Here is a 23844-nt window from a genome sequence, read left to right as displayed (position 1 = left end):
CGAACGCAGGCATCTTACGACAAAGGCATATATGCGGGAATGAACTATTGTATGTGCTTTGGTCGCCCTACATCGTCATTTCAAGAGAGAAAGACTCTGTGCCAGGCTATTCCAATCCGAAAAGTCGACAAAGTTCGGATCCCAAATATCAATATCGAAGCCTCCGTCAAGCCTCGAATCCCGAGTCCCAGGTCCAGTCCCATCAGCACAGACAGGACAATTCCCATGGACAATTGGATGACTCTGCTCATGCGCCTGGCGAATACGCCTCGCCTTATTCCGCAACTGCACAATCATCGGCCATTTAGGACCCGGGTCCGGCCATGAGGGATCATCCGTCAAATCGAACTGCATATCGATAGCGCGCCAAGCTCTTTCGACATGCGGACCAGTGGGGTAAACACACAGAGTCCAGAGAATGAACGTGAAGAGGTGGTACTGGGTGAAAATCATCATCATCCAGCGGAAGCCACGCAGTAATGCATTGCTGTTCATCTCAAGGCCAATTTCCATGCCATAGCAGGCTTGTGCCAGCGTATCTTGGACGAGGTTGTGGTCGAGTGAGCATGCCGCCGGTCCCTGTGACTGCAGCTGTTTCTGTCGAATGCACACTTCGATCTTTGTGAGAAGCAGCCGGCCGAGGAGGAAGCCGAAGCGCTGGATTGGGATGTTCGGGTCGCTGTGGCGCAGGTATTTCTCCTCTATTGCGTCTATAAACTCTGCAATGAGTAGCTCGGGATCGGATGCTCCTACTATGCTTCGGAGCAACGCCTGCCGTCTGCTGTTGATTTCTAGGACGATTAAAGAGAATGTCAACTCGGTCCATCGGTTCTCTGATACGGCTGGGACGATGTTCGTCTCTGATAAACTCTGGTCGTCGACGTTCAAAGGAAGTTCGGTGTCGCCGTAGTTGCTTTCTGGGACGGTGAGCCCGTGGTCCTCTGCCACTCGGCTGTCGGCTGATTTGATATGCCCCCATGTTCGTCGGCGTAGCTCGCATTCCAACTGTGGGAGTTTGAAATGTTTCCCATCCCGATGGAGACCGATTGATTGCGCGGCTCGGATAGTTACTCCGTGTAATATCCAGCCAGACCGGCCGCTATTACTAAATCGAAAGCATGCCTAGAGGGCAAAGATACATCAGCGATGATAATTACAGAAACATTGATCAAAGACACATGAAGCAATATTCTCTCACCTGATATATCACCATCGCTTGCAACGAGGTAAGGGTTGGAGAATCCAAAAACTCAGCATGATACAAAGACAATTCCATCCCATGTTGATACCGCCGCAGATTCGCATGCAAGACCTCATTACGAGCATCATCTGAAAGCAAGCTTGTCGTAGCAGCAAAACAAATCGCAAAAAGCAAAGCACGTACATCAGCACGCACACTCTCAGGCTGGTTAATCGCCGCAAAGATACGCGATTGTGCCGTCGGAACATGAAGAACCTTCACCAAGGGCTCTACACGGGCGATAAAGGTCTGCCAGAGCAAAACCGCCTCCCAACGACTGGGAAATAGCTCCTGGGTATTAATCTGCGCCGAGAGCGGGTTCGTGAAGAGGCCATCTGCCCTCAACATCGGCAGTCTATGCGGACTAGTTACAGCGACGGGTGATTCAATTGCAGATTTCAGCTCCTGCTCTTTCTCCAGCACTCGCGAGAGAAACGGCTCGTTGATATATCGGCCGTCTTTGCCTAGGAACCCCTGGTGGGCGGGGCATTCTGTCGCAGCGGGGTTGCTCGATGGGGGTCTGCAGTCGGATCGGCTATTCGGTGTCGGTGGGATTGTACTCGGGCCTGGGCTTTGACTGTTGGTGGTCGGCCGTTCGTTGATCATCGATGCGATGAACTGTTCAAGCTGCTCTAACCGTACTGCAATATCGGTTGTGTTTTTCTTCGGGGTTTGGCGCTTCACTCGGCTTGGTCCTGGGTACTGGCAGGTTACATTCTGGCGCTTGCATTTGCTGCATGGTGAGCCCTTGTCGCATTTGATCTTGTGCTCGTGGCAGCGCACACAGGATCGCTCTACGTTGTACCGGCGTGGGTGGTTCATGGTGCTGTTTCACAGGCTAGCGAAACTTGAGGTATTGTTACTAAGTTGAGGAGAATTTCTTTATCAGATCCTGGCTTCTGCAATACATTGGCTATCGAGCGTCAAACTAGTAATGTAAGTTCGGTGTTCGGTCATTCGTGAATTGCCGATAGTCCGAAAATGTGGGGGCGAAAGCTACTTGGCTCATGCCCTAGATCAGATGATTCTTATGCGAATAGATAGTCTCCAGATATTACGATGGTCAATTTTATTCATCTTTTGTTCACATCTTGACCTCCGAGGCGGGTTACCCCGCCTTCAAAGGTCGACCAAGTAACAGAACACACGCAATACGTGTAGACATGGATTTGCCAAGTACAATCCCGAAGCCAAATGCTAAATACAAAGAACGCTAATAAGAAGGCTTCTGAGCCATTCCCAGAGCCAGAGCCGCCAATTCCCTCATGAAAACAGAGATTATGAAATAAGAAGATCGCGGACACTCATGCCCTTCCTCCTAGGAATATCAGCAGGCACAGTTGGAGTCTCTTCCACAGACAGCGTCAATGCCGTACTCCCAGGGAAATTCTCACTGATCGAATCAGCAGTCCCTCTCCGATCCTGAGTCAGCATGAGCAAAGCTGCCGAAGCCTCATGATCAACCCCCTGAAACTCCTGCATCTTCTCGTTCGACGCCCATATCGGGCCCAGTGCCGGGCTAGGAAGGATAGATGACGCATCCTGCGGGATATTGGCTGAGGGGACTTGGGTGCGCGGAGAGAAGGACGGGGATGTATCGGGGAATTCTGTGGGAGCAGCGCGCAACTCCGGTGATGCAGAGGTGGAGTATGAATAAGCAGAAGAACTATCCCTTCGCATAGGCGGCTCGCCTGTTTCTGCGATGAACTCAGGGGATGTTGGAGAGGGCGGTGCGGCCGGGGTATGTGTAAATCCTCCAGTTTTCATATCGCGGATACATTTCTCTAGGTAATTGACATAGTCAATGCTTGCCTTGTTGGGAGAGTCAGTATGTTGTCAAATTTCCGGACAAAATGTGGCTGTACCTGAAGAATGGCCAGCTTATGCATTTCCTGCCCGGTGCATGCTGGGATCATATCTTTCAACGTCCCGAACTCCTCGTTCATCTTGGACCGTCGTCGCCGCTCAATTAGACTATGTGCGGTCTTGCGGGCGATCTTGCGGCCTGCAGCACTAGTCGCACTGGGCTGTTTCCTTTTAGAGTTCGATGTGGGGGGCATGGCGTCTTCTGAACTCTGTGAACCCTTGCCATTTTCCCTCGTCCTGGTTTTTGAAGGTGACTTTGGCTTCATCTGGATGATCTTGCGAGTTCTGGTTGGTGGCGGAGGCAAATCAAAGTCCTCGAGTGGGCGTTTGATCGATGTACCCGACCGTGCAGTGTGACTTGAACGGCGGCCAGAGAGCTCTGGAGAGGTTGGTGATGCCGGGGCATATGAAGGATCTGCGCGGGAAGATCTCCGACTGGCGTTACTCAATGCAGGAGGAGGTAATGTGAAGGCATCCCCGTCGGGCTTATCTTTGATGATGAAGCCGCCCGACATGGCTGGAGTTGGAAGTCGTGACATTGTAAAAAGATGGAGGGGGGGGGGAGAAATATGTAAATAGGTGCAGAGTTGTACAGCAAGGGGTCCAGACTATATAACCGTGAACGTCCTCGCAGGCCAGGTTATAGATAGTGTCGCGTGCTTCCAAAGGTTACGCCCACGAGCTAGAACCGGCGATGCTGATTGGTGGAGCGGAGACTCGTGCCTCAGGGAGCAACGGACATTTGCTGGAGTCAACAGTGGGGCCATCCCGAGCTTATTGGTAGGTACTTGGTACTTACATTAGCGTGGTGGAAAGGGGCTACCCCGTGGTACCTGGTACCCATTACATCAATTGAGGTAGCGCAGCACGTGCATCGATTGGAGGACAGTCTACGCTCGACAATTACACGGACGCACTTTTATGTCTCGTTCTGGCGACGGCAACATTTATATTCCCATTGGCTGGGGATAGCCTGTGTCGGTCTCCATCCACGGTTACATCTGAAGACTTTTCCGTTTTGCGTGAGACTCGCACCTTCTCCCTAGAGTACCCGCTTCCTCTCGAGTCATCCACACATGGCACGTGCTTTCTCTTTGGAGTCGAATTGTGGATGCCGGGCAAGCTAGCTCAGGGACGATCTGTTTCGGAGTTCCAATTGGGAAGATAACGGGAGACTGCAATAAAGCATTCATATCACATGATCCCATGACCCCATGACCCTCATCCCCTCATCCAATCTATTTACAGCTTCGGACCAGGTTCCAAAGAAATGACGAAGAAATCTCCAGGTATGCTCTGAAGATGGTGGACATAGCGCAGTCCGTATGCAATAGGAATAGAACGAAAGAAACATGTTTTGATTGGGAGTGGATTGAATTAATGTTCGAGATCGCTACGGGGCATTTCTCTCGGTCCAAAAAGTCAAAAGCATATTCCAATCTCTTTAGAAATCAACAGCTATGTACGTCTATACCCACCAGATGTTCGCTTTATCCACCGAACGGACATTACTTGAAAAGCCTCTCAAGGATGATATTACCAAAGTCCTCCTCCCCAGGAGACTCATCCATCCGCCAGATGCGGTTACCAGCACGGCCACTCAGCCAGAGACCATGGTCGCTTGAGCTCTCCTCCTCGCCTTCAATGCGGTGACGGTTGCGGCGATCGGTAACGCACATACCGCGAGTCCACTGGCCCAGTGTGTCGACTCGGATATCCTCAGGCGAGTTTGCCGAGTGAACCCACTTCGGGTCGTCGGATGTCAACGCATACCAGACGCATACAGGGTCGTGCAGACTCAGCATGGCGTCATCACCAACATGTCCAGGGTGCAGGCGCTCCAAGGTTCTAAAGGTGTGCCCCATGAAGGCATCGACCCACTCAGCCAGCGGGGAGCCGGCAGCTAGAAGAGGCGTAATGGCCTTTCGGAACTGGCCGCGTGATAGATTGTGACGCAGGGTGATGTCAAGTGGGAAAAGACGCAGAGTCAGTTGCCGGCTAAGACTTTTAGGATACGGTGGGAGACTCCCGCTCTTGGTGGGTGGAACTGTCGTGTGGGGGTTGGGCGAGGTGAGTGCGAAGATACGCGCGGCTGCCACTGCGTCTGCGTAAGCGTTGAACTCGCCCATTGGTGTCACCTATTAATATTAGCCAACGTTTCTCGATATTTCTTAAATCTGGAAAAGGCTTGACTCACATTTCCTGGCTCGTTGATGGCACCACCCATGACGACCACCTCTTTGACGCGGAGAAATGTCTCCGGGTCTTCTGCTGCAGCCAAGGCCAGATTAGTGAGCGGGCCCACTGCTACCAGAGTCACTGAATCGGGCTCATTGTCACGGAGCACACGGAGAATCTCCTTGTATGCTGGAAGCTTGGATGGGGTGAATGCGTGGTCGTCACTTGAGCAGTCCTCGACAGGCTTGATTCCCTCATCCAAGGTTTTAGCGAAGAGGTGCTCCCATGCCTTAGTGGCGGTGAGATGCGGGTGCTTTTAGAAGTCAGCATGGTTTTACTTGTTTTTAGGCCATAGCAAAGGCCCGGCTTTGTATGGGCTTCACATACCGTTGCGTGAATACCACCAAGTCCGTCGGTTCCGTCTGCGGGGAAGTCAGTAAACGGTAGCTGGAATGGTAGAGCAGAACTCACGGAAATAGTCGGCAAGCATTTTCTGGTCTTCAAGGGGGTCCTTCGCGCCGACAGCCAATATAGGACGGCAAGCTTTCAAGCTGCCGAAGCCTTCTGGTCGGCCGTTCTCGCGGCGCCACTGCATCTCCCGCTCGAGGATGTGGAACATTGACACTGCATTTCGGAGACAGCTGAATATCATGTCAGACAATGTATGCACTGTTCAAAATGAAACGGTTCCTTACTTCTCCACCTCGATGTTACCGAATGTCAATGAGATGAGGAGAACCTCTACCTCCTCCGCGGTGGCGGACAGAGCTAGCAAAAGGGCGAGGACATCGTCAATGCCCTGTGCTATGGTTAATTCTGAAATTATTGAAATGGAATCTCAGGAGCATACCGGATCCGTGTCAATGATAATCTTCTTTCCCATGGTGAATGTTGTTGACCTTCAAATGTTGGAAGATGACGGAAGTGGGAGCTTATCGTTATCGATTGTTATCGGGCTGCGGGGTTTCGTCTGGCTATGAACCCCTCGTATGCAAATCATATACTGCACACTTTCAAGTGTATATTAGAGACGCCACTGTTAAAATGATATCTAAGTGATTGATCATGGTATATATTCCCAACGAAGAAAAATCTACTAGTCCAGGCTTAGGACTGCAATCCCGGTGACCGACGGTCCGCGGGCGGCCAATCCCCGTTATCCACCCGAGCCTCACTGTGCCCCACCAGATGGCGGCAACATATTCGGTGACAATATAGCTCCTGCTCGTCAAGATTTCTACGTGGAACACTTTTGGAGGGCACTTTTGGAGGGATTAATGTGATCAGGAGCTTGTGATTGTTACTAGAACATGTCTCTTGAGCCAATTATCCATAACCAATGTCGCAGAATACGTGAGAACCAAGCCGTAGCAGCATTTGCATATCGCCCTCAAACACGTGGATCCAACCTCGGTACCTGCAACTTCTAGCGCTGCCGATAGCTTGACAGCGTGGCGGATGTCTCCTTGCCTGTGAACTGGTGGAGGAGCAGAAAAGCGCCTGCATTTAGGTTGGAAGCTATTCAGACAGAGAACTTGTATCTTAAATTTCCTAGCTAGAACACAAAAATTGAGAGAATCAAGTCCAGGTCTTAGCTTATTTGTCCGTAGACTGGGTTACTACCGACGCGTTCATACTAAGCGCACCTACGCATCTTCGGCTACGGAGATTTACACCCCTCATGTATTCCGTGGGACTTTTCAAATGGCAATGAGAGCCACGACTTCAGGATCGTCCACGAGAAAGCCCGGTTTGATGTTTGATGCAGACCTACATGGGCCTCATAACAAATATCGTAATGTTATGGTCCCTGTGGTAGGTGAAGTAGCATTTGCTACGGGTCCCTCTGCCTGCGCTGTCTCATGGGGCTACGGTGAGATGGTGGTCAGAGGGATGGGAGGAGAGAAGAAGAAAAGAAGAAGAACTGGGGGGGAGGGGCCCTTTTATACCCCCAACCCACGTGCCTTCCTAAAGTGCGACAGGTCCCTCGCACCTTCCCTGTGTCCCGGTAACTGCGAACACAACCAAAGTGCTCGGCACTGGATAGGTAATACGTGAGATTCTATAGCATCGCATTGTTTCCATGTAAAGTTGGTAAAATATTCAATAACTTTTATTGGCCGATTGACCCCAGCGCTGCATTGCCAACAATAGCGGGTCTTGACTTTGCGACCATCAAAGCCGCGGTGCTACCGATACTACGGATAGTACCAGGACGAGTATCAGTACGAGCACCAGTACCAGTAGCAGCCATAGCACGGAATCCAGCCTTTCAAGTGGTGCAAAGGCCGGGATTGGTATTGGTGTTGCGTTGGGCGTGGTGCTCTCCATCAGCTTCCTCTTCCTGCTTTTCTGGCACCGACGGAGAAAGATTCGCCAAGGAAGCGAATCACCTTTGACGACACAGACCCCCGAACTTGCTGCGGGAAGTTTGAATCGTATTGCTCCCCCAGCCGAATTAGCCCAAACAAATTCATTAAATGAACTACCGGGTTCATCTCCGAGGGCCCAAGAGCTTGACACTGGGATGGTTCACAAGGCTGACAAGCCTAAACCAATTATAAAGTGAATTACAATATCTGGATGGCCCCAAGGATTAGCTATATCGATGCAACCTCTCAATATCGGACAATTTATATGCTAGGAGTAGGTATATTCTTGTATATCTAACTATGACGCCAATTGCAGAAAATTTCGGCCTCTCATTCTTATGCTTTTACTTTCTCCCTTAGATGCAGTCGACGTTTCCATTTCATGCGGCTCTTTCTCATCGCCCGCTGAGTCCTCTCTAGAGGGTAATTGACTGGGGACTCGCCGCCGGTGAAAACCATGAAGTCATATAAGAAGCCACCAGCGAAGGCACCACTTATGGTACCCACCCACGGCCCATAAAACCAATACGGATTCGAAAGGAGGTCTCTGCCGTAGCCAAGTGCCAGAGGGGCAAGGCGTGGGCCAAAGTCACGGGTTGGGTTGAATGCAGCGCCAGTCTGGTAAGCGAAGCTAATCATTAAACAGGTGATGACGAGCCCGATAATGAGAGAGTTCATTCCAGCACCGGGAGGGGCGTTTTGGTCGTCACCAAGGGCAAGAATAGTGGTGGTTAACACGATGGTTCCTAAAAACTCGTTGAAAAAGGCAGTGGCAGGCCCAATCCAGGCTTCGCGCTGATTAGTTACAAAGCTGTTGATAATGCCGGTATCCGTATTTGTGTCGATACTGAGGTAGTGCTGAATTGACTGGTAATAGATCCCGTACGCGGTGAGCGCAGCGCAAAAGACCCCGACGAACTGTGCTATGAAATACTCTGGCATCTTCCGTTTTGAGAAGCCACGATAGAACCACAACATGATAGTGATAGACGGGTTGAGGTGCGCACCAGAAACACCTCCGGAGATGTAGATTCCCGACATAGTGGCAAAGCCCTAGGCCCAAGCGGTGGTATTCGGGTTTCCGGCATCAGCAACCGTGACAGCCAGGTCAGCGCAGAAGCCAATGAAGAGCTGTATAAAGGCCCCTAGAGCCTCAGCTAGAGCTTCACGATGGTGAGTCCTGATCACAGACCAGGTAGTGTGGTTGTTATGTACCTCTTCCTCAATCAACCCTTGTACAAGGGGATGTAGATCCTCAGGTAAAGCCTCGTGATCAAAGTCAAGACTACCTATTGTAAAATTATCCTCGCGCAAGTCCTGCGGAGGCTCTTCGCTCGGAGGCTGATGCTGATCCTCCCCTTCCTCGACAGAGGACAGCTTTGCTGCATTAGGTGAAAGCCACTCGGAGGGTTGTCTCCCGCGCATTGACGAAGTACGAGATAATCGGCTAGATCCAGCACCACCGCTAAGGATTTTGTTCATTATGTTGCTCTCACGTTGCAAGCGAGCATCCTCAACTTGCGCCGAAATCTTCCGTGGATCAGCGAACTTCTGGATCTGGCCCCTCTCGATATCATTGGGGTCAATGTCAAGCCCGAGCTTCTGCGAATTCTCCGCTGGAAGCTGAGCAGAGGCATGGTTTTCCAACAGCTTCGCTTTGGTTGGTACCATGCCCGGCCGTACCACTCGAGGCAACGGTTTTGCCAAACTCCATACTGGCTTGGCGTTGGCAGGTTGCTCGTAGGAAGGGTTCAGGTCGATGTAACCTGGTTGGACGAATGGTTCGTGGGAAAGTCGCAACTGAGTTGTCTCGTCAGGGCCAGTGACAATGAACTCCCCCTGAGTCCTCTCTGCGAGCGTGGTCCGTGGTACGAGACTGGGTAACACGCTCCGCCTAGAGGTCGCTGAGCTACGCCGTCGGACATCAGTGCCGTTACTAGTTTCATCGAAGGAGACCCTTGTGGGTGAGACGAATGATTCGTCCGCTCGGGAACGGGTGCTCCTCGCCGGCGAGGTAGGTGTGTCTACAGACTCGGACTATGGATGGAACCAATGGTCAGTCACCTCTTGCCTCATTTATGTTTATTTATCGTTCCTTCCTCACTCGCGTTCTTTCTTTCTCTGGGTTCTTTTTGGAATTACCTTCGTCCTTGCAAGTTTGTTTCCTCCGGCATATCTTCTTTCCATATTCCAGTCGATGATTCGAGGTAATTTTTTGTGTGTTAATTGAAAAAAACAAACAATCGAAAAGAGACCGGAGAAATAAAGGGTGGAGAAGTATCCGTATAGGCAGGTTATCAAACTTATTAGGGCTTCTATTTACCACACATTGTTACTACTGTTTCAACTGTTTCAATACACAAATTTCAAATGAACACTTCGTTTAAAGGGGGGCCAAACTGAGCAAATAGATCGTGTCGTCGGACGCTAGCACTGATCCGCAATGATGCGTTTGTCGGCCGAATGAATTCTTCGAGTTATTTTGGGCTATTACGGAGTACAGGCCATATACGAAAGCCTAGACTTGACTCCGTATATTAACGAAGCATCTCATCGTTTGAATCGTCCGATGTCATGGAAAATTATCCTCGCAACGAAGATACATGTAACAAGCATCATTGCTATATGTGCTTTACCCGCCATGCGGTCCAGCCTGGGAGTCGTTGACCTTCAGCGATTCTCTTCCTCGGGGCTGCTTTTGAGATTCCCCCCATTATTTACGACGTGGCTCAAGCTCTTAGTGCTACGGCGATTCCTCGCTATAACTACACCGTACACCCTCTTAGGATCCAATTTGATCACTGTTAACTTGGTGACCTCTTTACGAACTAAGTGTCTCACTTCTATGCAAGCATTGCTTTTATTTGATTCCCTGTGGTCTCGTGATTGCCTAGATGCCTCTAAATATCTTTTTTATGGTCTTTAAACGACCCAGGTGATATTTATGCCTCTTTTCTCCAATATTCAAACTCGAGACCTCACTTCCTCGAATACCGTGCTCGGAACTTGTGTGTATTGGCGCTAAAAACTGGACAATACCTGCTTATTGTCGTCATGCAAGAAAGCTTGTTCGGCTAATATAAAAGCTTAATCTTGATTGCTGATTTTTCCTTTCCTTTTTACTTGGCCTTTGTGGATATAGTGTCACTAATTTTCCCCTCATGCGGGGTGCGGAGAATGCTTGTCAAAGGAAAGTCACGCAGCGGCGAGTCTTAAACTTACACGAAGAATATAGTAGTAAAAAGGTTTACGCTAGAGGCTGGCCTAATGGAATTTTTCGCATTCTGTAGCAAAACTTGAAGCCTAGTTTGGAGAAATCGGTCAAGGCAGTATGTCGGCGGAGATATTTGATGCATTGGTCTCGTGTATGCGAGTGGTACAATATCCAGAATACGTGCTCGGGATCAAACTTGCTAGGAGAATAGTATAAGTCAATAACTATTTGATAGTTAGTTGATAGTTGATAGTCGTCTATTCGTAGACCACCGGCAAGCCTAGATCATAGCCTTAATCCCAAATCAATTTCAAAACTAGTGCTTGAACTATACCACAAGTAGCAATGACTTGGTTAGTGAAAAAGGCCCTATGGGTTATAAAGAATGGACGATACAAGATTTAGAATACCGGGGCATAATATGGGTAGAATCAACGCCATAGATTTGCTCGGTCTCTGTATTAGATGGGGCATGTCAAAGGTTTAAATACTCAATGTATTGGCCTGATTATAAGTAGCGCGCAATATCTCCCACTTTGAGCTTCCTCGCAATTGAGACTTCACGAAGAATCTCATATTTGTTGTCACCCTCGACATTTCCCATACCTCAAACAGTTATCCTCTGTACTCATCTCCCTTGCTTGTCGCCGCGATATCAAAAATGACGGGATCAGCTACGCAACGGTTACTCCTGATCTCTGGAACCCTACAAACGCCTGTGAATCACCAAAACCCTCCCACGTTCCTTCCAGAATCCGGAACTTCTGGTTCCAGTTGCAAACATACTCCTCATAATACCCTCATGGTACCAGGTTCCGTTGAGTTCGATGAAGCTGTGCTGCAGTCTATATCACATTATGCGTGAGTTGCGCCTTGTATAGTAAACTTGTGAATATGCTAATTATGATAGTGAGAGCCATACCTCTCCCGACTTCATTAAAGTTTTTCGTGACACCTTGATCCTCTTGCGGAAGCTTTTCCAGTCCACCGACCCTTCAGCCCAGCAGTTCGTTGTTTCTGGAAGCGGGACTCTCGGTTGGGATATGATCTCTGCCAGCCTCGTGGAGAAGGGTGATAATTCCCTTGTGCTCAACACCGGCTATTTTGGCGATTCGTTCGGCGATTGTCTCGAGGTATACGGCGCTCAGGTGACCCACATACGCGCACAAGTCGGCGAACGACCATCTCTGCAAGATATTGAGAAGGCCCTAAGCCAGAAATTCTATAAGCTGATCACAATCACCCACGTCGATACCTCGACCGGTGTTCTCAGTGATATCAAGAATGTGACCAAGCTAGTGCGGCGAGTTAGTCCAGCGACCTTGATTGTTGTGGACGGAGTGTGTAGTGTTGGTTCGGAGGAGATTGCTTTTGATCAATGGGGACTGGACGCCGTGGTCGCAGCCGGCCAAAAAGCTATTGGCTGTCCTTCCGGCCTCAGTATCCTAATGATGTCTAGCCGTGCTATTCAGCAAGTGCAGTCGCGCAAGACTCCACCAGGTTCATATTACGCCTCGATCGCGAAATGGTACCCTGTCATGCAAAAATATGAGAACAACGAACCTGCCTACTTTACCACACCACCAACTCAACTCATCCGCGCTCTACACGCTAGTCTAAGCCAGATCACAGCTCGACCTATTGCTGAGCGCATTGCCATTCACGCGCAGGCTTCTGACAAGATTAAGGCTGCTGTCACTCGGCTTGGTCTAAAACAGGTTGCTACCCGCCCCGAGTGCCAGGCTCACGGGCTGACTGCAATGTACTTACCTCCTGGTTTGACCCCGCCTGACGTGCTCCCTAGCATCCTTAGGCGCGGGGTGGTATTTGCGGCTGGCTTGCATAAGGAAATCGCCAATCAGTACATTCGATTTGGTCATATGGGTGTCAGTATTATGGACACAGATCGCGGCGATATTGAGAAGGCTTTGGCAGCTCTGAGGGACGCTTTGACTGAGGCGAGACAGATCAAAGGGATGTAGGGATGGAAAGGTGGCTGTGTACTGGCACAGTCAAGGTCTCAGTGGTAGTTACTATCCATCCATCGTCTGTAACTCGCTTATTGGGATCGAGGAAACTACCACAAACCTCGACGAGGCAGTAACAGAAGCCTTTGTAATTCCTAGCTCCAAATCGTGATTCTATGTATACTCGGGTCGATGATCTACAGCGCTCTCCGTTCAGTTCTCATGTAGTTCGATTATTGTCCGTCACGGCGGCAACGGCATCTATCTGTTTGCTGAGGGGTAAATAACCCTGAAAAGACCAATGGGGCTGTATTTTTCCCACATTATATCACCTGGCGGCCACGTCCGCGTGCTACATTGGTTGCTTGGTGTTTTGAACAAAACGTTCTCACCCCTCTGCGACGTTTATCGACCTCCTTTTTTTAGTTTGCTGAGAGGTTGTTTGTGACTCGACGCCTTAGGGCGGGCCAGCCCCGCCGCCTGGGCGCGTCGCGGAGTCTTTGTCGCGTCGGTGAGCTAACCACTTACAACATACCCACACCGCAAACGCCCCTAGCCAGATATTACTGAAACCTCGGTGACCGCTCATATCATGGGCTTAATGGGAGACTTCCACAGGAGAGTCAAAGGACACAAAAGAGTACGAAACTAATCTGATATGTCGAAGACTTACTCCGTACATATTGATGACCGGCGAACCAATCCCAGGCCTCCTTTTCAAAGTGCTGCATACTGCAGGTCTTAGACTCGTTAGCCAATGCAAATGCATGACTTGACCACCAATTGGACCGGGTTGTCCGTTATGTCCGGTGCATAACTCCTTTCCGCCTCGTGGTAGGGCTCCTGTAAGGGGTAAAAGAACATTTGAGAGATCCCCTGCCGGATCGATGAATCCAATGTTCAAACAAATAAATGCTCCACGCTAGGAAGATATAAATCAGAGCGTCGAAAGCGGAGAATAAAGAGATAGGCGGAGACGTGGCCTGTTCACTCTCAGTGTCTTCATATATTGGAGCTTATTAGTATGTTCCCCAGGTACGGAGTACGTTGAATACAACGATTGAAACATATGCAGTCAATGCTCAAATCAGCGTACGGTATGAGCATCACATTGAAATGTTTGTTCGCCAAGTTCCTAGACAAGTAGAAAGTCGAGGAGACTTGAACAGTTAGACCAAAGATCAAGATGCTATAGAAAGACACCTTGAAGGTATACAATAAATGCAGTGAAGTCCAAAGCCAAGGGCTCGGTAATTTACCAATACCGTCACAGTACCGAGGTGGATCTGCCACGGTTGCCCTTTCCTCTACTCCTCTGCTCTTCGCCTTTCCACCTTTCCTCCTTTCTCCATCTTCTACTCTCTTTAACTTGCCTTGTTTATCCTGCGCACCGACTGTTCCTATTCCTCCTATCCACGAATTCAACCCCCCAGCGCATTCCCCCAAGCGCTCTCACGGTCAATTGACCGACTGGAATCTCCTCTTGAGGACCTTCCTACTGGATACATCAAGCTTCTGTAGCTGAGTACAATTGGCTCGGCTTTCGGTGCGCAACTCAATTTCAAAGTGCGCGTGCGCAATTGTCCTACCCTCTCATCCCCCGCAACTTTCATCCGTCATCTTTCGGTCAACACCCATCCTCCGCCTACCTCGGTTTTAATCCAACAGTAAGTTCCATGCAACCATCATGGCAGCGTTGATGGTACTGACTTACGAGTGCACAGCTCCATGACTATGAACCCCTATATTAGTTGGGCGATCTTGCTCGTCGTGGCAGGTGGCCTCGGCTGGTACTACACCAATGGCACAACCCCCAAGGCCAACGTGATTCGAGCTGCCGTCGAGAAGACCGAGGCCACTGTAGCGCCCAAGAAGTCAAAGCGCAAGTCTAAGCCTGCTCCCGAGCCGGCTGCCGCCAAAAAGTCCGAGGTGAAGACCGTCGTGTCGTCCCCCACCACCGAGGATGACAAACCGGACGAGGAAATCGACCGCAAGGAGATGGCCCGCCGCATGGCCGGCCTGAAGACCAACGGTCCTGCTCAGCCCGCTCCCGCCAAGCCCGCTCCCACAAAGAGTCAGAAGAAGAACAAGAAGAAGGCTGCACACGCCAGCGACACCCGTGCCTCCTCGACCACTGGCGCTGAGGCTGACGACGATCTATCTTCCGCCGGGTCGCCCCAGGTGAATGCCACTGTTCCCTCGGCCGGATATGTTTCCGACATGCTGGAGGCCCCCGCCCCCGGTGCATCTGTGCTCCGCGTTACTGGCAATGTGGAGAACCAGCCTAAGAAGCAGAAGGTTCAGACCTTCAAGGAGGTGGAGACCAAGAAACAGCGCCAGCAGCGTCTCAAGAACGAGGCCCGCAAGCAACAAGTTTTGGAGGCTGAAGCTGAACGCAAGAAGCTGCTTGAGAAGCAGTTGCACACTGCTCGCGAGTCGGAGCGCCGCGAGGCTGCCCGATCATCTACACCCGCTGCCAACGCTTGGCAGACCAAGGAAAACATTGCCCCAGTGAAGACCAACGGGGTCAATGGCGGATCCCGCCCCGCTCCCGCCGCTCCTGCCACTTCCGTCTCTCAGGGCCTTCTAGATACTTTTGAGTCCCCTGCTGCTCCTACTAAGTGGGCTCAGAACCTTCCCTCTGAGGAGGAGCAGCTGCGCCTCTTGGGAGCTGCCAAAGGTGATGACGAATGGACCACCGTCTCTAAGAAGCAGCCCAAGAAGAAGGGCGCCAAGTCTGACGAGAGTGTCAGCGAGACCAGTGCCTCGGAGAATCACTCCACCCTTGTTGCTCCTGCCCCTATTGAGCCGCGCGTGACGGTGACCCCAACCTACCTCCCCGACATCTTGCGCTCGCGCGAGAAGGGCCACCCACTGGACTCTGACTGGGCTGCGTGAGCTGTTTCCTTCATGAAGTATTTCTCTCCGTTCTCTCTTCATCTTGAACTGTATTTATTACCCTTACTTCGTCTTTGTTTTCTCTTTTTTGGCGTTCTGGGGGTGTCACATCATTCAAGCACTCTCCCTCCCCTCAACATTGGGGCCTGGGAGGTTGCGCAACGCATTAGGAGCGGAATTGGTAGATTCCCTTGCAAGTTGTGCAAGAGGAAGAACTGCACTGCGGCAACAAAAGCAGAATTGCGGGAATGGATCTGACGCTGTGTTTGTGCAAGTTCTTTTTTTTCTTTGTTAGTCTAGCTGGCAAAAATCTGTATTGCAATGAAATCATAACCAATGCTTGATCTAAAACAAAATAAGGCGCAAGAATGTAGAGCTTCCTCCGATATTCAATATAGAGTCCCTGTGTCGTCACTATTCCAAAAACGGTTTAGCGGCCAGTTCCGGTTATCGTGGCCTGAAGGTGCTTTGTATACAACTCCTTGGTATTTGCTCCTGTCTTGAACTTCTTCTTCCCCAACCTGTGAGGACTCAACTCCAATTTTCTTCTTCTCAATCTCTTATTGTTTTATTCTTCCGCCATGGCCCAAATTCGTGGCACTGCGGGCTATAACCTCGGCCACCAGAACCCGTTTGGCGGGCCCGGCAGCGCAGATGCCGCCAGCGATCCAAGTCCACTGGACGCAATCCGCGAGCAGACAAGCAAGATCGAGGACTGGTTGGACACCTTGGCCGATCCAGTGAAGCCGTACGTTTTAATTCCGCTCTTTGTTTTGGTCCTATTTGTCTACCCGCGTCGTGGTCCGAGTCGCGAAAGAGCTCAAAACAAGGGATTCGAGGCATGCACTGACACCCTGTTCTTTCGCTCTCTAGCTACCTTCCCGCTATCGGCCGATTCCTGATCGTAGTGACCTTCATCGAAGACTCGCTGCGCATCCTCACACAATGGAGCGATCAGCTCCTTTATCTCCGTGATTTCCGGAAGAGTAAGATAATGCCCCTGCATCCCGGTCCCTGATCGGCACGACTTAGGGTCCAGGGTCCTGCATAACATTGTCTAACGCGCTTTTTTCTTCTGCTGGCTTTAGTTCCGTGGGGAATCACGCACACGTTCCTTCTTGTTAATGTCATCGCCATGGCCGTTTGTTCGTTCCTGGTCATCGCCCGCAAACGCACCGAGGTCGCCGTCGCGGGATTGCTCGCCGTTGTTATCACACAGGGTCTTGGATACGGTCTCATCTTTGACTTGAACTTCTTCCTTCGCAATCTGAGTGTTGTTGGTGGTCTGCTTATGGTCCTGTCCGATTCGTGGGTGCGCAAGAAGTTCGTCCCCGCCGGTCTGCCCCAGCTCGATGAAAAGGACCGCAAGATGTATGTCCAGTTCGCTGGTCGTGTGTTGCTGATCTTCCTCTTCATTGGTTTCGTTTTCTCTGGCGATTGGAGCTTCTGGCGCATTTTGGTCAGCTTGTTCGGTTTTGTCGCTTGCGTCATGGTCATTGTTGGCTTCAAGGCCAAGTGGAGCGCCATCATTCTTGTGGTCTTGCTGAGTCTGTTCAATGTGTTTGTGAACAACTTCTGGACTGTACGTTTACTGGGCGATTGATTCTATCTTTGGTTACTAATGATTTCGTCTAGCTGCATGCCCACCACCCGCAAAAGGACTTCGCCAAGTACGACTTCTTCCAGATCTTGTCGATTGTGTATGTTGTCTCTCCCCAATAGGAGATATGTCCAACGCTAACACTTTCTACAGTGGTGGTTTAGTCCTACTCGTCAACATGGGCCCCGGCCAATTGAGCATGGACGAGAAAAAGAAGGTCTACTAGAGCAGAAGGAGATCGAAACGCGATTCCCTTCTCTCTATATATCTCCCGGCATCTGCATCCTAGCAAACAAAACAAAGAGGGATAGAAATCAACAAAGGGCGGCCTGGCTGGTGCTCCGCGGGCTCCGAGCATTCAGATACGGGCCCCCTTCGACCCTTGGCTGGTTTACAGAGGCTATGCATGGCTGGGTTGGGCGTTGTTTGCATTTGGGATGATTTTGAAACGCCGAGGAGATCTAACGATCTACTTGTTATTGCGTCTTTTCTTTTTGGGTTGTTCTACCCCGAGCTTTTGTGTCCTGGTCTCTTCTTTCATTGAGATCGAAAACAATGTCCTTTGCATATGATGTTTTTGATGTGCATTTGAATTGCATCTATCACGAAGACAAACTGAATGGAAAATCTAACGCTGATTGCGACGCATATCTGCATGGTCCTTTGCTTAAGATTCAATAATGGTAGCAATGGCTACGTCTAATAGAAGGCATCTAGTAATATTGAGCCAAACTTCTGCCCTTCTTTATATATATCTCTCTTGTTGACTATTGTCAAACCCCTTATATGTTCCCATGTAGAATTTTACTTGCTGAAGAAGTCGGACTCTTATATATCCATCTGTATATAAAATCTACAATCTAGAGATATGTTGCTCATACTCAGTTCCATGATATGGACAGTCCGACGGCCCAGATCTAGATCTTGATGAAGAACAGCAGCTTCTAGAGATCTTTTAGAAGAACCACTGAGTTTCAAGAAACATTGGACTATATTTACACTAACATAGTATTCATCTCGCCGATTAAATGTCTAAAAAGAGAAAAACATTCATTGCTGGTCAAACGCTATGTACTGGTGGTAACCCTAACAGAGAGGGAGTGATTATGGTACAAGGAAGAGATAACATCTAGGAACTAAAGCAAAGCTGAAAAGATAGAAAAGAGGCCACAAAGTGAGGGAGATAAAGGAGAGACAAGGAAAAGGATTGTGAAATGATAGGAAGGAGTGCTGTCATGATGAACTCGCCCGTTCTCTTACCGCTGTAATAAAACAACGCTGTGAGGAAACAACAGAGGAACTTTTGCAGGATGGAGGGGCATTTCGCTTTTATATACCGGACCAGCCAGGTACATTCCTATGAGGGATCTGAGTCCGACAGCGAGAGGATGAGTGTTTGCTCCGAGGCAGATTTGGCAAACACGGTGAAATAAAGGACAAACAAGGACAAAAAAGGACTAAAAAGCAGATGCTCACTGGGCTTGATATGCTTCAAACGCCGTATTGCTAAACCCGGAGAAGCTGATGCGAGGGGAGATATGGCGTTGCTGAGGGATGAGTGTTGTGGAATTCGCGTTCGAAATGCTTTAGATGTCCATGCTCCAACGCCAGGGGCGGATGGGCTGCAATTGACCCAGACCAACATCATCGCGGTTGTCGTCGTTGATCTCTAGGTGTAGCATGTGGACCTTCTTGTTGTCCCGGTGGACTGTGGAGAGAGTCTTCGAGATATGTGGGCGGTAGGCCTTGTCTTCATCTGTGGCTTTCGATTGAGGGCGAGATGCAGGAGTGTCAGGGTATTTCCATTCAAAGCTTGGAGAGTCATCCGAGAGGGTCGTGGAGAACATAGAGTCAGTTCGAGAGTGTAAATCTGCGTCTGGAACATCGGAGTCGATACGGAGTCGAGTCAACGACGGTCGACGTTGTTGATGGTGCTGGGTGGTGTCATCGACAGCTCCGTCGCCAGGCTCGCTGTTGATTCTTTCAGTTTCGTTCTCCCTGGCCACATTCTTGGGAGGCCGGGATATGTTACCACAGGCACTACCACGAGTCGGCGAAGTGACGTCGGCTTTACCAGCCATAACGCGGGCACTCGGTGGCGGCTGAAGCATCCATCTGGTCTCGGCACGGCTACACGGTCCACTAACAATGGGCGGGTGGAGGTCGTTCACAGGCGGCACGCGGGCGATGTAGTACTTGGAGGTTTCGTTCGGGTCTGCACGACCGCGTCCAGAGAATCCAATGGACGATCCGCGAACTTCCTGTTGTCCCCAAAGAGGCTCATCTTCGCGTTGGTAGCGCATTGACTTCCACTTCTCGCCGAGTGGATGCATCAGGCCAGCACTCTTGTCTTTCTTGAGTTGCGAGCTCTGGTCGGTAGTGCAACTGTCCGTTCGTTGAACAGGGCGGTGACCACCCCGACGAGCTGGAGGACCAGGGCCGAGGGCGATTTCTTCCCGCCAGCCTACATTGGTACTGAACGGGGTTGGTTGTGGGAATGGACGAGGTTGGTCGGTGATTAATTCGTTGTTGCGTCGCTCCTTCTCCTTTTCCCGCTGCACCCGGGTAGCATCATTTCTACGTTTCCGACGATCGAGGTTCTCGGCGCAGGGGGTGCAAGTGGCATAATAGAAGACCGCGGACTGAGCGCCCCGATAGAGCCACATGGCTGGCGCGGGGAGGGGGGGGGTTGAGTGGGGAAGATCGGTTTATTGGGGCTTGTTTTGTGGCTAAGAGTGCACCGTCGTGGACGACGGGCTATCAGCCCGTGAAATCTGTTGGGATTGACGCGGTATTCGCTCGTTGTGTTGTAGTGATACTATCGGACACATGAAGGGCTGAGCGGATAGGGGGGAACTGCGGAAAGGGGCGGGATGGCAAGGTAAACGTATGAATTGGAGATCGCCCAGCGATCTGTAGGCTCAAGAGAGGGTAAAAAATAGTTGGGAGAGAGGGGGAGAGAGAAGAGAGAAGTGAGATGAAATGACAATTAGGGGAGGTTTCTGAGGGGGCGTCGTTAGTTTCTGCCTGGGGTGTTTCGCTTTGAGTTGATATTTTTTTTCACTGTTTGCGGCCTAACCTGGGTATTCCACGTTCATATATGTCAAGATATATAGACAATTACAATTCACCGACTTCTTTTAAATCTTCAAACAAGTTATACCCTGCAGTATACACCTCACATTGTCACAAATAGCCTCCTAACTTGCTGCGCCAAGGCCGACAGGGGGCTGAGGACCGAGGCGTATGGGGTACTAGATAATTATAGAGATCGGATTGAACTACGGAGTACCCTGTCCGGAGCATACAATCTATAACATCACTGCCTAGTTCTTTATCTCTCTCTTTGTGATCCTTTTCTTTCTTGCTACGAGGATACTTATGTACTCCGTTGACTCCACACCGTATGAGACCTTGGCATCTTCCCGCGTGGAGTCGAGCAGGAATGTGGCTGCAAACGGTAGATTACTCCTTTTTGTAGAGAATGCAGAAGATTGGAATGGTAATTCAGTAGATTCACATTCTTCTGGACCGTAGGGGCCTACATCTCATACTTGAAAGAGGCCAAGTAGTCGCATCCCCGTAAATTCATTGTCTGTGCCATCGTCTGTGCTCTGGGCCCCCCGCAAAAGTCATTCGAGGGGCAACAATGCCGAGTTGATGGTCTCATATGTAGCCATTGCATCATTGCACCTCAGAGTCGGAGATGTCAATGAAATCACAACCCGTGGAAGATCGCTGTAGGTTCGCAGTAAATAATCAATAGATCGACATTCAACAGCGTATCCATCGTGGTAGGGCAAGAAGCCCGCAATGGCGAGTTCAATAGTAAAGAGCCACACGCAACGCTGGCAAACTCCAAGATTCTTCGGCTTGCTGAATCGTTGTATCGCATGCAAATGGTTTCCTTAAAACGCCCGAGAAATGATGGAAAATAGCACCGTGTATGTTGTAAGCCCCCGCTCATGCATTCTTCGTGCCTCGGATTACTTCGCCTTTCACCTTAGACCAGTCGATCTCGCTGTCCATTTTCTCGTCTATTTCACCACACACCACGACATTGTCACCGCGGATCAGGTACAGCCCATGCTCAATTTCTGTGGAGGGCTCCTCGTCGTCTGGGGTGCGGATAATGCGTTCAACAGTATTGGCCAGGACAAGATTGGTCGCTTGATCGGTTGACAGGAGATCGCCGATGAGCGTGCGGCCGTCAACGGTGAGGATCAGGACTTTTTCTGTTCGATCGAGATTGGTCAGCAGTTAACTTCTATAGGAGATGGCGTACGTAGGCACTCCAGCTAATGCAGAACTCACTATTAACGTAAAAGTGGAGAGACATGTTGGATGGGAGAGCGGTTCAAAAAGGTGCAAGGGTATCTCAAGTTTGCGGTTGATCGGGTCTAGGTAGATGCACCGCTGAAAGATGTATCTCGAGCCCGCTGATGTTCCTGTCGCTGGGCCTGGAGTAGCTCTCTTGCTTTGCGTGGGCTGGAGGAGGTTCGTGGGATCTTGTCACTTCGCGCAAAAAGTGCTCGTCGAGGTGAAGAGCCGGATTGGTCGCGGTTGGTTGTAGCGCGACAATTTTGACTTGCCGATGATCCTCAAGCTCGCGGACGGAAGATTCAATCTGCAGGAGCTCCGTTTAAAGCTCGAGGCCAATCAAATGGGAGTTGATGATAATGGCGCAGAGCGGGTCTGTACTGTTGGTCGAATCTCAAGTAAGATTGCCAGAATCCTGGATGATAACAATAAAATTCTGGAAACACGAGAGTCGATGACCTCGACTGATAGCAAAGAGATTGGTGGCAGCACGTGTCTTGGGGCTTCATGGTTGTTTTCCAGGATTGTCGATTGACATCCCCGATTCAATCACGTGCAGAAGCTTGTAGGAGAGTGGATACCACAACATTTTATACTGTTTTATGAGAGATCAACGCGTTTAAGGTGGAAAACATGGGCTTTGTTGTACAACTGAGCTACACAATGAGCTACATAGATGACTCTAGTGTAAAAGGATTTATGTATAGCAATTCACTATGTGTGCACGATATCGCCCGCAATTTCCCATGCACTCCAATCAGCCTCGCAAAGCACTCAGATCCAAAGGAACACTGCTGCCCCGTCCAGCGCGGTATCGGCGGTCTCCACCGATAAAGTGCCGTGGTTTGGGGAGTAGCCCTTCAGTTTGGAATTTGAATCGCGGGTCTTCTATTCGGACTGGGCCATGTCCTTGTGTTGAAGGACTTTGTGCGCCTACTGCAGGCGATCCACCATTGGAAAGTGTATACGCGCTAGGGTCCAGCGATGCAAATGGTTCGTGGGAGACAGGGCGAGAGGAAGCAGGGGATGGTCGGGATGGCGGCTCGCTTGGCGGAGCTGCAGGAAGTGAAATTGGAGGCGGTGGGGGTGGAGCACCTGGGGCAGCTGATGGGGGCGGTGGGGGAGGTGCCGAGGGCGAAGAATGTCCCAGGGCAGAACGTGCAGCCTGCGCAGCAATCGAGGGGGCTATTGAGGGGGGAGGAGGGGGTGTCGATCTAGAAGCAGCCGGCGGGGGAGGAGGTGCCCGACCCGCAGGGGCTGATGGGGGTGGTGGCGGAGGTCCGGACGGTTTTCTCGATGTAGGAGGTGGTGGAAGCTTGCCTGGTGCTGGAGGTGGAGGAGGCGCGCGTGGAGGCGGCGCTTCAGGGGCCCTTGTAGCTGGCGCTGAAACTGTAGATGACGATCGTGAAGCAGGCCTTGGGGGAGGCTTCTTCAAGCCGGCAATCAAAGGATTGATCGGTGGCGCAGGCGGTACATCGGTCGATGATGGACGGAGAGGCGGTCTGACTCCAGGAGGCCGGGGAGCTGTTGGAGGCTTGGGGGCTGGCGCAGCAGGTGGTCGATGTGCCCCTTCGGAATCGGAGATATATGGCGAGTCACGATTGGCACCTGTATCGATACCTCCACGACTCCGTAACTTGGGCATTCCACCAGCAAATAAACCTCCTAATTGAGGTGGCGTTGGACTGGATGCACCATCTGTCCCCGAAACCCCTTCGCTGTTACTTCGTAATCGATTCGCGGCTGGACCGGATGGTACGGGCGGTGCAAGCCCGCTTGGAGGCGGCCTTGCGCCAGGAACAGGTGGCGCACCTGCGACTGGGGGAGCTGCTGAGACGCCTCCTGAGCTGCCGATTACAGGGGCTGATCGATCATTGGTAACAGCCTTCCTCAGCCTGGCGCCCTTGTGAATATCAGAAAGAAGTGCGCCCTATCTATAGGTTAGCTGCCAAGTTCCTTAAGCGACAAGCTGCTTGCGGTAATGAAACTGAAGCACCCAGTTTACCTACCCGGTCTTTAGTCTGTGCTTTGGGAGGCCTGCCTGGGAGGCCACCTGGAGGGGGCGGCGGGGGAGGACCGCCCAAACCTCCCGGCGGCGGCGGTGGCGGCGGGGGAGGAGGAGGTGGCATAGTTGGGGATCAGATAATGAGAATATCAGATAGACAGTTGCATATAATTTAGAAAATAAT

At 50.8% G+C, this 23844-nt stretch overlaps 11 protein-coding genes across 11 annotated transcripts; 4 read left to right on the top strand and 7 right to left on the bottom strand.

Moving 5' to 3' along the window:
• Nucleotides 1-75: 75 nt before the first annotated feature.
• N7518_000992 (Zn(II)2Cys6 transcription factor) lies at nt 76-2062 on the bottom strand (the record flags this gene model as incomplete). Its single annotated transcript, XM_057181920.1, has 2 exons — nt 76-1122; nt 1199-2062. 2 exons carry the CDS (start codon nt 2060-2062, stop codon nt 76-78), a joined length of 1911 nt encoding a protein of 636 aa, XP_057047270.1.
• A 456-nt stretch (nt 2063-2518) lies between these two features.
• Nucleotides 2519-3645, bottom strand: N7518_000991 (transcriptional regulator family: Helix-loop-helix; the record flags this gene model as incomplete). Its single annotated transcript, XM_057181919.1, has 2 exons — nt 2519-3052; nt 3106-3645. 2 exons carry the CDS (start codon nt 3643-3645, stop codon nt 2519-2521), a joined length of 1074 nt encoding a protein of 357 aa, XP_057047269.1.
• Nucleotides 3646-4614: 969 nt separating this feature from the next.
• N7518_000990 (putative nucleoside hydrolase) lies at nt 4615-6194 on the bottom strand (the record flags this gene model as incomplete). Its single annotated transcript, XM_057181918.1, has 6 exons — nt 6135-6194; nt 5980-6083; nt 5756-5925; nt 5672-5706; nt 5304-5597; nt 4615-5244 (listed from the first exon to the last, which is right to left on the bottom strand). The coding sequence occupies exons 1-6, from the start codon at nt 6165-6167 to the stop codon at nt 4615-4617; spliced, it is 1266 nt and encodes a 421-aa protein (XP_057047268.1). The 5' UTR covers nt 6168-6194.
• Nucleotides 6195-7992: 1798 nt separating this feature from the next.
• N7518_000989 (MIP/aquaporin family protein) lies at nt 7993-9843 on the bottom strand (the record flags this gene model as incomplete). Its single annotated transcript, XM_057181917.1, has 3 exons — nt 7993-8709; nt 8872-9693; nt 9799-9843. 3 exons carry the CDS (start codon nt 9841-9843, stop codon nt 7993-7995), a joined length of 1584 nt encoding a protein of 527 aa, XP_057047267.1.
• Nucleotides 9844-11531: 1688 nt separating this feature from the next.
• On the top strand, nt 11532-12852 carry N7518_000988 (pyridoxal-phosphate-dependent aminotransferase family protein; the record flags this gene model as incomplete). Its single annotated transcript, XM_057181916.1, has 2 exons — nt 11532-11731; nt 11781-12852. 2 exons carry the CDS (start codon nt 11532-11534, stop codon nt 12850-12852), a joined length of 1272 nt encoding a protein of 423 aa, XP_057047266.1.
• A 1713-nt stretch (nt 12853-14565) lies between these two features.
• Nucleotides 14566-15735, top strand: N7518_000987 (uncharacterized protein; the record flags this gene model as incomplete). Its single annotated transcript, XM_057181915.1, has 1 exon — nt 14566-15735. One exon carries the CDS (start codon nt 14566-14568, stop codon nt 15733-15735), a length of 1170 nt encoding a protein of 389 aa, XP_057047265.1.
• Nucleotides 15736-16316: 581 nt separating this feature from the next.
• On the top strand, nt 16317-17561 carry N7518_000986 (protein ERV29; the record flags this gene model as incomplete). Its single annotated transcript, XM_057181914.1, has 5 exons — nt 16317-16483; nt 16609-16721; nt 16824-17317; nt 17371-17435; nt 17489-17561. 5 exons carry the CDS (start codon nt 16317-16319, stop codon nt 17559-17561), a joined length of 912 nt encoding a protein of 303 aa, XP_057047264.1.
• A 1360-nt stretch (nt 17562-18921) lies between these two features.
• N7518_000985 (uncharacterized protein) lies at nt 18922-20001 on the bottom strand (the record flags this gene model as incomplete). Its single annotated transcript, XM_057181913.1, has 1 exon — nt 18922-20001. One exon carries the CDS (start codon nt 19999-20001, stop codon nt 18922-18924), a length of 1080 nt encoding a protein of 359 aa, XP_057047263.1.
• Nucleotides 20002-21298: 1297 nt separating this feature from the next.
• On the bottom strand, nt 21299-21674 carry N7518_000984 (U6 snRNA-associated Sm-like protein LSm8; the record flags this gene model as incomplete). The annotated part of the gene is made up of 2 exons (XM_057181912.1): nt 21299-21570; nt 21650-21674. 2 exons carry the CDS (start codon nt 21672-21674, stop codon nt 21299-21301), a joined length of 297 nt encoding a protein of 98 aa, XP_057047262.1.
• Nucleotides 21675-21929: 255 nt separating this feature from the next.
• N7518_000983 (uncharacterized protein) lies at nt 21930-22190 on the top strand (the record flags this gene model as incomplete). Its single annotated transcript, XM_057181911.1, has 1 exon — nt 21930-22190. The coding sequence occupies one exon, from the start codon at nt 21930-21932 to the stop codon at nt 22188-22190; it is 261 nt and encodes an 86-aa protein (XP_057047261.1).
• A 222-nt stretch (nt 22191-22412) lies between these two features.
• Nucleotides 22413-23784, bottom strand: N7518_000982 (putative proline-rich, actin-associated protein Vrp1; the record flags this gene model as incomplete). Its single annotated transcript, XM_057181910.1, has 2 exons — nt 22413-23585; nt 23665-23784. 2 exons carry the CDS (start codon nt 23782-23784, stop codon nt 22413-22415), a joined length of 1293 nt encoding a protein of 430 aa, XP_057047260.1.
• Between the last annotated feature and the right edge of the window lie 60 nt (nt 23785-23844).

This window comes from Penicillium psychrosexuale (assembly GCF_028828465.1).
Source record: "Penicillium psychrosexuale strain IBT 29551 chromosome Unknown utg000001l, whole genome shotgun sequence".
Lineage (NCBI taxonomy): Eukaryota > Fungi > Ascomycota > Eurotiomycetes > Eurotiales > Aspergillaceae > Penicillium > Penicillium psychrosexuale.
The sequence above is the reverse complement of the archived record's forward strand: the minus strand, read 5'-3'. Positions and strand labels throughout refer to the sequence as shown.